Below are 12,926 nucleotides of genomic sequence, written 5' to 3' on the forward strand. Positions count from 1 at the left end.
CTGCACGGCACGGAAACAAGGTACAGCACTTTGATCGGATATTTCACTAGATACAGCGGGTTTTGCTATCCTAATCACGCAGCCAAAGCGGAGCGCAATCACACCAACTTCTTTCTCGCTTTCGATGATTTTGCTTTCGATGATTTCTATTTTAACATCGCCACGATTCAACCCGATTCAAGAAAATCCCGGATACGAAACGAGAGAGAGAGACAGAGAGAGCGAGCGACAGCTTCGGCGAACTCAATAACATTATTTTTAATGTTTAATCATTGTGCTGTGGATTGATTTTCGATTGAATAAAGTCTGTGTTCGTGTTAGAGGGTGATGATTTTTTAAAATCATTGAAACTTTTGGTACACCCTGTAACAGAATGTAACCTCGAACAACGGACACCAACTACATTTTACACCGGGATTTTTCAAAACAATTCGCTGTCATGTGAGTTCCAAATCGGCACGAACCAGCTCACAGGTTTTCCGTCGATTCCGTGGTGCGGGATGCACTTTTAGCCCCTAGAGAGTAAGTTGCCATGAAGACAAAACGAAAGTGTTTGTGCCTGGACACTTCCGATACTAATCAGTAGCCTTTTCGTTCACGGCAGGCATGGCTTCCGCTGCCACGGCCCGACCCCCACCAACATGGGTGCGCGAAAGTAACCTTTACTGGTACCACCGCTGGATCATACGGGTGCTACGGGCAGGCCCTATTCCGGCACACGTCGCCTTCATCATGGACGGTAATCGACGGTATGCGAAGAAAGCTAACATTGCCAAAGCGGAAGGCCACTCGGCCGGGTTCGAAAAGCTGTCGGAAACTCTGCAGTGGTGCCAGGAGGTCGGCATTGCGGAGGTCACCGTTTACGCGTTTAGCATAGAGAATTTCAAACGCACGAAGGACGAGGTCGACGCGTTGATGGACCTCGCACGGGTAAAGTTCCAACGCTTGTTGGATGAGCGCGATAAGCTGCACGAGCGAGGAATCTGCATCCGGATCATCGGCAACTGGGATCTGCTTGCACCGGACATACAGCAAAGTATCGCCGAAGCCGTACTACTGACTCGACATAACCGCAAGGCAACGCTGAATGTGGCGTTCGCTTACACGTCCCGCGACGAGATCACACATTCCATACGGACCGTGGCGCAGGGCGTTGGCGACGGCAAGCTCGAACCGGAAGACGTCAGCGAGGAGCTGCTGACGCGCTGCCTCTACACAAAGTATTCAGCCGAGCCGGACCTGCTGGTACGGACTTCGGGCGAGGTGCGGCTGAGCGACTTTCTGCTCTGGCAATCGGCCTCGACCGTAATGTACTTCACCGACACGCTCTGGCCGGAGTTTACCATCTGGCACCTGTTCGGGGCCGTGTTCTACTACCAACGGTTTCGCTGGCGGATGCTGCCTGTGCGAAAAGCGCTCGATCGCTTCAGCAATGGCTCACCGTATTTTGGCGAATCGGAGGCGGACGATTCCGGCTGCTGTCCGCACCGGAAGGAACGGATAGGACGCTTTCTGGAGTATATCGAGCAGCAGGAGGTAAACCAGCTGGTGCGGCTGGCACGGGGGGCGGGTATCAAATAGTGAACAATCGATATTAGGAAGCATACACAAAGACACCTTGATCACCGGTTGGCCGGTGGGCGAGAACACATTCACTGCCTTCCAGTGTTTCAGGGAGGGTACGATTGTGAAATAATATTGAAACGAATGGCCACGAGGGCAAAAAAGGTAAGTCAGATTAGTGTCCTTTGTTTTTTTTTTAATCTATACTACACGTAATAGAAAATGTTAAATAAATGGAAAAGCTAGTTTAGTTGAAACCCCTGGCTGTTTCGGAATTAATTTGAACCTATCGGTGACATGGCGATGACGATGAAAGCTTATGCAAACTAAACAAATTGATTTTAATTACCTAAAAGCACTGGCTAGGGTACTATTCATAAGGGAATTAAGTTGCATAAGCTTGCCACTAACAAATCTTCCGCGAGGTAAAGAAAAGTAATGCTACCCACCAAAAATAAGAACTGGCGTTAACATCGTTCATCTGGAATATGCTACACATTTCATTAACATTAGCAACGTTGAAACATACCAGTGCATTGAAACACTTTAAGTATACGGTATACGTTTACTTATTTTCGGAATGTGGAACTGCAAATAAAAAGAAAGTTGAAATCGATGCTCACATTGCATAAATAAATAAAATTCGAATCTTTTACCGCTTTTCAGCACGTGACTGGTAGAGTTACATTCCGATGTCGCATGTTTACGCGCATTTATTGTTCCAACTACTGTTTCGTTTTATTGTTAATCGTTTTTCATTTACTGTGACTGTGGCTATCGTGGCGAGATAGTACGAGTTTTTGTTTAATTTGCTCTTACTTCACCTGCAATAATAATACCTCCTATGGCAACGAGGGAGGCAGCTTGCGGCCCCCGAATATCTCTACTTTCCGGAACGCGTTTGTCGTGGTGGACGATTTCTTAGCTAACACTGTTGTTTGGTTACACAATAGAGGTGCCTTATCGGTAATCGGTACGATGACATGCCCACGATGTCCTGATTCTGATTCCAATATCATACTAAAAACGTACAGTCAATAACCTACGCTGTCGCTTCAGAGTCTGTGGTTCATCCAAACACATGGTACACGCATACACATCTCTGCCGGTTTGGTTTTAATGCAACGTTTGGAATATTTGCTTACGTTCTTTCGCGCTGCACGTTTATTCTGCCATTTTTGCGCTTAATAAACATAACGAGAGGATAGATAGACACAAAAACCGGTCGGAAATGGTTAATAAAATAAGAAAAAGTCCATCAAAATGAAAGAGACTCCTTCCCGATTGCATCACTCAACGTATTAGTATTGTTCCTCTCGTGTGTGGTTGGTTTTACGTAAATGGCTACAACTACTACGAGAAACTGCGATAGTAAATAGTAGACAAACAAATACAGCTACTGATATCAAATCACCACGCTACGTACAAAAAAGTAAGTGTGTGGGAATTATTCGCAACAGCACGACGACACCGCTTCTGTCCCTGCCTTTTTTCGTGATAACTCTCCCTTATTACTTTCTGCCATTCTGTTCAACCCATTTCTAATATTTCTGCTAATTACACACATATACAAATTATGGGCGATGTTAGCAAAAGAAGCCTACACGGCAATTTATTATTTTTCAATTGGTGTGTTCTACCTCTCAACCACCTTTCCTTTCTTAGGCTCACTCAGTTCCATGAAGTAAAATAAAAGAAAAAAGAATATTTTAGTACAAAGATAACACTATCAAATGACTATACTTGTAAAGGTAATAAGGTGAATCAAACGGTGAAGCGAGAGGTTCGGGTCCCTGTAGATTCTCCCAAATCGATGGTTCTGCTGGGATATTTCCGAGGGTTGCGATCAATAAACATAGCATACGCACACAAATCTATCTCAGCACAGTCTGTTAGGAGCAAACCGGAGATGAAGCATAACACCAAAAGAATAGTTCCTGATTCGCTGGACACATCTCACGGCTATGAGCCGAACCAAAGTACATTTTTGAATGAATGTCGTCGACTTGTGAGTTAATGTGTGTATATGAAATGCTCTAGATGTTTTGTTGTTCCAGACCTAACCTCCATTGCCGCTCCAAATCATGAAAATCTTATGCATTTAGTTTATATATCACGTTAAGCGACATCAATATGATCGCTTTGCTTTACTCCCTCTCACTGCCTCTTCCCACTTCCACGCCCTCTCTCTTTCTCTATCGCTCTCTCTATCTTCGTGCCTCTTTCTGTCTGTCCATCTTACGAGTTGCATCCGAGCTGCAACAACACACCCCAAAAGGACAACCAAAGTAGTCGAAAAGCCATTTTTGCAAGCCTTCTTCATGTTTGACCGAATAACAGACCTTGTGTTACGTCAGTGGCGTCCTCAACACCTTTTAACTTCCACTATCACGGTCGTTTCGCGCTATCTACACAATGTGATCGTCTCCGGGACCGTCGCGGCGACGTGTTCTCGGTCGACTTTGGCGGCGCGACGTGCTAGACGGAAGAACTGGAGACATCCAATTTCCACCGCCAGCCGTTGACGGGTCAAAGTTCACGTTCGGCAACGCGGCGACTGCAACGCGTGGCGACGATGTACCCGCACCATCGCTCGTTGAGGCCATGTTCGGAGCGGACCGAACTTGACGCCGTTTTGCCGCATCTTGTTGGACGCGATCGAGCAATTCGTCATCTGTCGTATCGTCGTGCGCGTAGAACGAACCCGAATGGTGTGCATTAAGGATATTGTTGCTATTGCTCGTGGCTGAGGGCGGTGTTGCCCGCTGATCGGATGGGGTTCCAGCGACCACATTGCTGCCATTACTTTCATCCAGCCTTCCCTCGTGCGAACGTGTGAAAAATCTTTTGCAAGTAAAAAAAATAAAATAAATGTTTTCTCCGGAGCAATTATAACACTTCACTTACCTTTTGAATCTTTGCCAACGGGAGAGTTCTTCTTCGTGGCCGATCGCTGCGTAGTCCACGGGGCCCACCCTTCCGCTTGGTGGTATCCATCCTTCTGGAGGTTGCTGCACGTTTTGATCATCCAGCAGTTCGTCGTCTTCGTCGGATGCAGCTCGTCGTGGTGCGGGATCATCTATCCTGGGCGCCTGTATCACCAAGTTAGTTGTCGGATTCCGAGGGTCCCTCAAGCGTCCCTGAACTGAGGCCGAGGTGAGCGTTTCACGTTCTCGTCTACTCGAACGGCTGGAAGATGTGGTCGGCCCTGCCACAACTGCTGGTAAACTCTCTGAAGCGGAATTAGTGACCGCAGTGACGCTGGCTGAAGCTGCCGTGACCAGTGCGTTGTTTGATGGTGCAACAGCTTCTGATGCAGTCAGCAGTGGTCTCGTTTCATCTGCGTCAGACGACATGCTACTGCTCGACGCCGATGACCTACGACGACGTTCGCCACCCACAAAAACCTTTCGTTTGCAAATTGGACAAACACGTCGCGATTTTGTGAGCCACGGGTCGATGCACGGTGCGTGATAAGCTGCGCAGGGAGAGACAATGAATGAGTTAGGCAAAAATATTAACTCCAACGGCAATTCGAACGCAAAAAGGACAACAACTGGCCAACAAAGGCATAAAGAAAACAGAGAAAGCAATACCAACCGTGGCGGCACGGGAGCACCCTTAACCGATCGTTTTCGACGAAATCTTCCAGACAGATGGCGCAAATCTCGTAGTGCATACCCTTGGCGAACTTGACGATACCAATCTTGCGCAGTACACTGATCGGAAGGCGACGACGTAGCGATCGTCGCCGTTCGCGGATACATCGAACGATCATGAACACCACCTGCCAGTAACGCTACGTACGATTAGTAATAAGTTGTAGCTCAGAGCCATGGGCGATGCTTACCATAAGGAGGAAGCAGAGTCCTACGATGACCGCGAACGGGATGAGCAGATTATTGTTGATGTTGAAGGGAATTTCGTCAGTGATAACGAGGGCGTAGTCACGGTCATACAGATAATTCTCGATTATGCCACGCCCGCTGTTTTGCCCCACGAAAACGGACGGTATTAACAGATCTTGCGGATGGTTGGCTGACATGTGCTCTGAACGAAGAAAAATGATTTAAATACATGTAGCCAAGAATGTCAATTCCATATGAATTTTGTTTTTTCCATAGATTTGAACTTGAAATCCTATAACTCTAAAGCTAAATATAAAAGGCCGTTAGATGACGGTGTTAAATTTAGTCAAGCAGAATAACTTGCTATCGTCGTGGAGTGGTGTTCAAACGAAACAATTATTGCTTCACGTAACCTGAATGAATACTAATCGGTGCATCTTTGAGTGGTAGCCAATTTAAAACTAATTTTACGTCATGTTATGTACGGCGCCTATCATAAAAAAACTACCGATGAACCATCCGCTAGGTAGATTGTCGGTTCGTGACACGTACCCAAATCATTACTGCCCACGTTATACACGATGACCATGGCATAGCCAGCCTGCTGGGCATTCCGGACCTTCTCCTCGAATGAACAGTTGTATCTGAAAACGGGAAGAGGCGAACATAAAGCCGGTAGAGACCGAATTGTGGTTAGTATGAGCTCTTCTTAGCAAAGAATAGTAAATAATCGATGCATAATCTTCCTACCGCCCGTACCGTGCGATAACGACTGCAAACTTGCTGGTAATGTTCGGCGGTGGACGCATCACGGTGCAACCGTCTGCCGGTTCGGCACGGTCTGCCAGCATTTTCAACCCCGTGTCCGGAATATTGCCTCCGAATGTCGCCGGTAGGTCACGGAACTCTTCGATTATCTGCAATAGAAATTTGGCAAGAAACAAATTGAGTAAAACATGAGTGTAAACAAGTACATTATAGCAACGATTAACGATCGAAAAAGAGCAGTGCAATGTTTTGGAAGAAGGGAAGGGTCGGGTCACCGGTCACCGATGTAATGTACCGTCGTGCAGAGTGCACCACTAGTGGTCGACCGGGATTGGGGACAAAACCTCAATTGTTTTGGCATGTGGCCATCTATCTGACCGGCGTGTTGTTGGTGCCATCGCACCATTGGCCGATGCATTATCACAAAAACGATTTCTTATACGCAAAACCGTCTCTGCGCTTGACGTACATACGAACCGAAGAAGCGCCAAGAGAGATTAGCGATACGAACGAACGGATTTATGGAAGTCTTGGAAATAATTATCAACCGATGATAGGCGCTCTGAACAATCGTCTACTGTTGTGTGGCTTCGTGTATGTTTCTGAAGTTTGTGTTTGTGACCTTAGTCATGTTTCTGCTTAGAATGATTTGGGCCAGCTGATGATTTGTGTAATCTTGTCCGTTCAGGATCATTCGCAAAGTTGCTTCGCTGTAGAAGGAGAAGATCATGACGCAACTCATGCTATGAAACCAATCGAAAAAAACCGGCGCCACAGTGATTCACGAAAATCAATTGTCACATATATTTGATTACGATCAGTTGCATTTTTAATCGATAATACTCATACGAACTACGAATCGAAGGAAACAAACGGAAATCATACACCGACTTGACAAAAGGCAATTTTGTACGCAACATAAAACCGATTAACAAATTGACAAAGCTAACAGTTGTAGGTGTTATAGAGAAACTTCCACCTTCTTTCATTAACTACAAAAAGCGCACTGTAAATGTACAGCCTTTTCAAAACAATTCCCTAACAATATCCTGAACATGGCGGAGCACGAATTTCATCAGCAGTTCAAATAAACATAAGATGAGAAAAGTACACCAACTTGAGCCAGCCACGATGCCGTTTTTCACAAAGTTCTGAATTGAAACTGTTTACACATTCCTCTAGACATTCACATTCGTTTTACACATTCACATTCGTGATCATCGAGAAGAATAGAAAGGGAGTTAGCTGTTAAAGCGAACAAGCGAAGGAGGAATCAATGCACTTGGATAGATTTGCTAAACTGATAAAAACCGAAGAAAGTTCGAGAGAAAAAAGAGAAAGAAGCTCATTTGATAAAGAGTACGAACTGATAACGTGTATAGGTGTGGTACAAAACAAAGCGGTCCACTACAAAGTTACGGGGTTGTTTCACTACCGCATAGTCTCGCAAATGATTGCCCGGTACGGAATTGGAACCCATCCCGGTGTTCTTTCGAGAGGGAAAGTGTTTGCATAAGAACATCAAGTACAGAACTAGATTGGGGTCAGCCAGGTGGTATGATAAGTGGATGGATTGGGGGGAGAGCAACTTACCTGATCACTTTGCACCTGATAGACGAGTATATCGCCCTGAGTGGAAGGGAGTTGTTGCAGCACTAGCATTACGATCGTCATCAGCAGTACGGGCGCGTGATGTTTTCGCGGGAGCACGGTTGTTAGCCTCGATCGGTGCCTATACGGTGGGCGATAATGCCCGCCGGTAAACTCCATCATGCGTTAACTTTGAACGTTTTTCCACTTTCCCCGTAGCAAGATGCACTGTTCCGCCGTTATTCAAATGTTTTTGCTGCTGTTTTGAATAAAATTCTACCAAGAACGACCGCAGGCCGCTAGTGATGAGCTATCAATGAGCGCGGTCGCTGCCATTCGGTAGAGGATCGGTTTCGACCAATCAGTTCCTTGTTGTTATCAGGTACGATGAGATCGACTGCTCTCCTGCGTCCTCTGAGGGTCGCGGAGAATGAGAAAAGGTACACGGTGGGATAGTACAAAAAAGAAGGAAGATATAGCAGCACAGTCTGCTGGGAAGGGCGGCCAATAGGATATTGTCCCGCGAGGAATGATGTGGTTTTGTAATAAAATCGTCGTTAGCCGTCACACCGTATTTCTGAACTTGCTAAGGGATTGATCGAAAGTTTTGTATTGGATAGCTGAGCCGAAAGCCTGAAACAAAACGAATAAAAAAGATAAATTAGTAGACGGTACTGTGTAAACTAATTTGAATGTTATATGTATCCAGTAACTAAATAATCGGCCCAACGTTAGTATTGATCGATTTTTGACATTATTTTGTCATGTAGATGGTAAAGCAAACTTTCAACCGAACAAAAGCCGTGATAATGTCTGGCCGCTGATCTCTTACAAGCTAACACCAGCATGTATTAGACATTCGGTTCCACAGCGAGACACCTTGCAATGGGTCGATGGTGCCGGTTTATCGCTACCGTTCATTCGCGTCGTCCCGGGGGTCACGCCATTTCTGCTGCTGCCGGTAGTTCAAGGATGTTCAAGGTATTTATTTTTCGTTTCAATAAGCAACCGCGGGCCGAACGTGTTTTTCACGTTCACACTTCTGGTGCGGTAGGCAACTCCGTTGTGCGCGTTTCGCCGAGCGTGCGGCAGATACCAGCGAACAGGGGGATTGGGCGAGCCACTTCTGTACTTTTCTACTTCTGACACGTTCACAGGGCGAGGAAGTAAAACATAGTAGCCATGAAAACCGTGGCGTACGTAGATCGTGGCTACGTTTCTCCACTCTGTTACTTCGCCAATGGAATCAGTTGGAAGGCGCTGCAGTGGAAATAATAGCTACAGATTATTTGTTCTCGGGCGGACGAGGGTAAAGAAAACATCGTGCCACAAAGTACGGGAATTTGATCCTCTTGCACGTTTAGATTTGATCTTCCAGCATATTTTGCTTCGTACTGCGCACTCTACCATTATAGCAGGTCAGCATAAATCACCCAAGACGGTTGCCAACGCAAGCAGTCCTCAGCAGCTCGATCGCTAGGATTATATGGTCCTCCCGGAACTGCTGTTTATTGTTAGACTGTATTATCCTTCTCTTTCGCACTCAGCCAGTTAATTTTGTTTGTCCAGTTACGCGCGGATGAATCTGCACACCCTGTTGGGGGATTCCTCCGGTGGAGAAGTTTTTAGACTAACGAAGGGCTCGCGATCCGGAGTATGTGTCACGATGATCTACGCAGCTTACTGTTGAAAGTCACGTCATGTTACAATTGACGCACACAATCGAATAGTGTCTTTCTGTGTATGAAGCACATTTAGTACGGGCGTCCCATACTATTGTTGCGAACAAACCACTGTAGCATTTGAAACACTTGCTTCGTGCCCTGCTTCACAGCTGAGTTTTGCACCGCTCCGTGTAATCTTGTTATTATATAAACAAGAAGTCGTGTCCTACACATTTTTTTTCAATCCATTTAGATAAAAGTCTCCACTGGGACCGAACAAAACCGCGCCGCACAAGGTGTTTGCAGTTTGCTAGCTGGTAGAAGGAAAAATAGGAAACTTTTCCAACTCGTACGGGCTCGGTGGCCACACCACCAACATCCTTATCATTTAAAGTTCGCCGAGGCTGAGTCATTCAACAAGCACGTCCCTTCCACACCATCCAAGGCAAATCCGTGTCTGCTGCGGTGGTGTGTGTTTTGTGCATCGGATGTGTGCTCATGTTAATCCTGTTAGCTTGTTTCCAATATTATCATCGGTCGCTCTTCTACAATCGATTGACCTAAGAGCGTTCAAATGGTCGTCTAGTTAACTTTTCGTATTCAAACCACTGGTCAGTCTTCATTCGGGCTAAACCATAGCCCATCCCAGAGCATGCTATGTTTCGCAAGCGACCTTGACTGTCTGTGGTGTGCCTCGCCTGCGCTAATGTTGGTCACAGGGAACACTTCTGATGAGCACGGAATCGCTGTTCGTGCTTAACGCCGTTGGAACCTTTTGCAGTACATACACCGGCAAAACACAATGGACTAGTGTGCAAACGCCCGACATTACACCTTACCGTTTATAGATTGTTTTGTAGATTACGAAGTAGGAAAACTACCTTAAAATAGCAATCGTTCGCGCAAGCTGCCGTTTCGAAGGCGAATCGAATTGCCTCGGGAATAAGTCCAAACGTTTGTTTCTCACCATAACCATAGCCTTACCTCTTCCGATGGAGCCCCCGGGCCCGATGGGGTTAGTTGAACGCTGAAACACTGCGGATACGAGCATAAAGAGCACAATATTTGGCCCGACACAGCAGTCAAAACAACAACAGCAGCAGCAGCAACACCTTCGCACAGGGTGTCCGTTTTTTATCATTCACTTCACGCCTACTGTCTCACTCGAGACTCACGGATACTTTGCTCACTCCGTTCGCCTAGCCCTGGTAAACGTTTGCGGATGGAATTTTTCGGCAATAATCATCGGAAATGTGCGCACAAAATGGTCTCGGACTTTGGCGAAAACTCATGAACGCAGGAGCGCGCACGCAATTACGTTAAGGGCAACGTAGTCACTTGGAACCCGCGGCCATCATGGTGGGTTTGCGATGAAAACATTGGAACCATCTACGACACCACTACCCTCACCACACAGCGGGGGCCACTTGCGTGCACATACCGTGCGCCCGTGTGCCCTTTGTGACGGGCGTGCACTACCATCAAATTATGCCCCCACTACTGCGTACAGAACACTATGCTGAAAAGTGTAGGAACAGAATTAACAGGATTCCTTTCGAAAAGAGTTAACCTAATCTTTGCTACGCACGCACACACCAGCACCGTTCCCGTTGCTCAACGCGGATTGCCTGATTGTCTGGCCTAGCGAAACGCGTAGTTGCACCTAGCAACACGGGTTTTCACGATCTGCACGATGTTTGTGTCACGATTAGGCGAGCGGAAAACACTCGTCCAGCTGCGACCAGCCAATGGTGGCTGCGATCGAAACATTTCCACACTGGATTTCGCAGGACGGCGAATGGGGTGAAAAATTTTCGGTACGCAGTTTCTCGGGGCAAAAAATAAACCTCTGTTCCGGAGCAAATATCGGCACGAATGAGTGTTTGGGTGACTCGCCGTTCGCTCGGAAGACGTCCCGCTAAGCTGGTGGTCTCGCTCAGACCACCGCACGGTGCCCGGCAGGCAGAAGTGAGAAAGAAAAACAACAACAAAGTGCGAGCTTGGTTGTTGGCGGAAGGTGAGCGCCCGTTTTGACAATCATCTGATTTTCAAGCAGCGATGAAAATTCAAACATTTCACTTTTAATCCATTTGATACCGAGAATGGCGGACGGTGGAACGTTTTCAAAGGCTCACTGTGGTCTGTGATATTCTATGGTGCGTTCGTAGCACGCAGACCGAAATTCGTACGAACCAACCAAACCAACCTGCGGGGACAGACGATGGCTAACGTAATTTTTCGACATTACAGATTAATGCCAAAATGCGTTTGTTTTGGCCGAGGCATTACAAATTAATTTAACGCTAGTTTTATGGATGTTTCTGATGGAGAGGAGTCATTATAAGTCTCAAGTCTCTTCAAGCCCAATGGCTTCGTTAAAACGATATTTCTTCTCATCAATTTTCATGTTGGTTATTTAAACAGAATCGTTACAAAATAGCAATTATGATAAAAGATTGAAGACTGATTGGTTGATTGATTTAGTTTTTCTACACTTTGGGCTGATTAGCCATTAATGTATTTTTAAAATATGTCTGCGTTGTTATCGTTTCTAACTTGCTTGACAAAAGTACAGTGCCAGTAACTTTCTTGCAATTCATTCCAGGGACTATGTGTCTCTCTCACTCTTAACCTAACCACGTAAGAGTAAGCGAGCCAGACGCGGTGACAGCAAATCGGAATACTCGTTCATTTCGGGTTCATTCGAAGCAAAGCAAATGTTCATCGAAACTTCAATCGTTCAGCGCAGAGAGAGAGCGAACGCGGTGAGTCTGGTTCGAAGGATCAAAGTGAGGTTCGAACAGACTCAGAGCCAGAGTTGAATTTGAAAATCGCATTCGCTCACACATTTTCAGTTGTTCGGAAACCTGCAAAAAGAGATGAAAGAAGCTTCAGGCTCAAAATCTCTGTAACCAAGATAATAACAACAATTCGTCACGACTGCCGGTGCGCTTTTTCCGCGGCGGTTCGAGAAAATTGTCTCTCTTCGCGCGTCGACCGTGGTGTTTACGAAAACTATTGGCCCAACGTACAGAGTGAAGTGACAAAATCGGTGCGTACTCGGGGTCGATTATCGAAACATTGTCGTTGCTTGTTTGTAGGACACCTCTAACACCCGTGACCCGTGGGCCAGTGGTTGCTGTAACAATTAACAGAACATCCTCAGCGGTACGGTGGCGAAACTTGCTCTTATAGCCCCCGAGCCGCGATAAGCGAGACCGCGATCCGTGACTCCTCGAACCGATCCCACTTTCATGCTGCCGAACGGGCGCCGAGGCTGTCCCATGTGCCAAGTGACACGGTGGGAAGAAGAAAACGGGCGCGCCGCAAGGAAAACGTGCCGACCGGGCATCTGGCGATGCCGTGCGAATAGATCCTAGAACCGAGTGGGCCCCACCGGGAAGGTATCCGTCCGGCGGAAGCCAGCACGTACCTTTAAGGCCGATCGTTCGGCGGTGTCGTGGAAAAACGTGCCGGAAACCTCAAGTCACCG

At 46.7% G+C, this 12,926-nt stretch overlaps 2 protein-coding genes across 3 annotated transcripts; one reads left to right on the top strand and one right to left on the bottom strand.

Moving 5' to 3' along the window:
• Positions 1 to 435: 435 nt before the first annotated feature.
• Positions 436 to 2,174, top strand: LOC131206856 (dehydrodolichyl diphosphate synthase complex subunit DHDDS). The gene is made up of 2 exons (XM_058199436.1): positions 436 to 522; positions 605 to 2,174. Exon 2 carries the CDS (start codon positions 607 to 609, stop codon positions 1,579 to 1,581), a length of 975 nt encoding a protein of 324 aa, XP_058055419.1. The 5' UTR covers positions 436 to 522; positions 605 to 606; the 3' UTR covers positions 1,582 to 2,174.
• Position 2,175: 1 nt separating this feature from the next.
• On the bottom strand, positions 2,176 to 11,252 carry LOC131206855 (E3 ubiquitin-protein ligase RNF167). Of its 2 annotated transcripts, none has more exons than XM_058199435.1 (9): positions 11,030 to 11,252; positions 10,418 to 10,952; positions 7,773 to 8,402; positions 6,171 to 6,328; positions 5,964 to 6,055; positions 5,414 to 5,613; positions 5,164 to 5,350; positions 4,471 to 5,041; positions 2,176 to 4,407 (listed from the first exon to the last, which is right to left on the bottom strand). In XM_058199435.1, the coding sequence occupies exons 3-9, from the start codon at positions 7,950 to 7,952 to the stop codon at positions 3,972 to 3,974; spliced, it is 1,824 nt and encodes a 607-aa protein (XP_058055418.1). In that variant the 5' UTR covers positions 7,953 to 8,402; positions 10,418 to 10,952; positions 11,030 to 11,252; the 3' UTR covers positions 2,176 to 3,971. The 2 variants fall into 2 exon arrangements, with proteins under 2 accessions (XP_058055418.1, XP_058055417.1); XM_058199434.1 differs by having other exon boundaries at positions 5,164 to 5,362.
• Between the last annotated feature and the right edge of the window lie 1,674 nt (positions 11,253 to 12,926).

Source organism: Anopheles bellator, chromosome 2 (assembly GCF_943735745.2).
Source record: "Anopheles bellator chromosome 2, idAnoBellAS_SP24_06.2, whole genome shotgun sequence".
NCBI lineage: Eukaryota > Metazoa > Arthropoda > Insecta > Diptera > Culicidae > Anopheles > Anopheles bellator.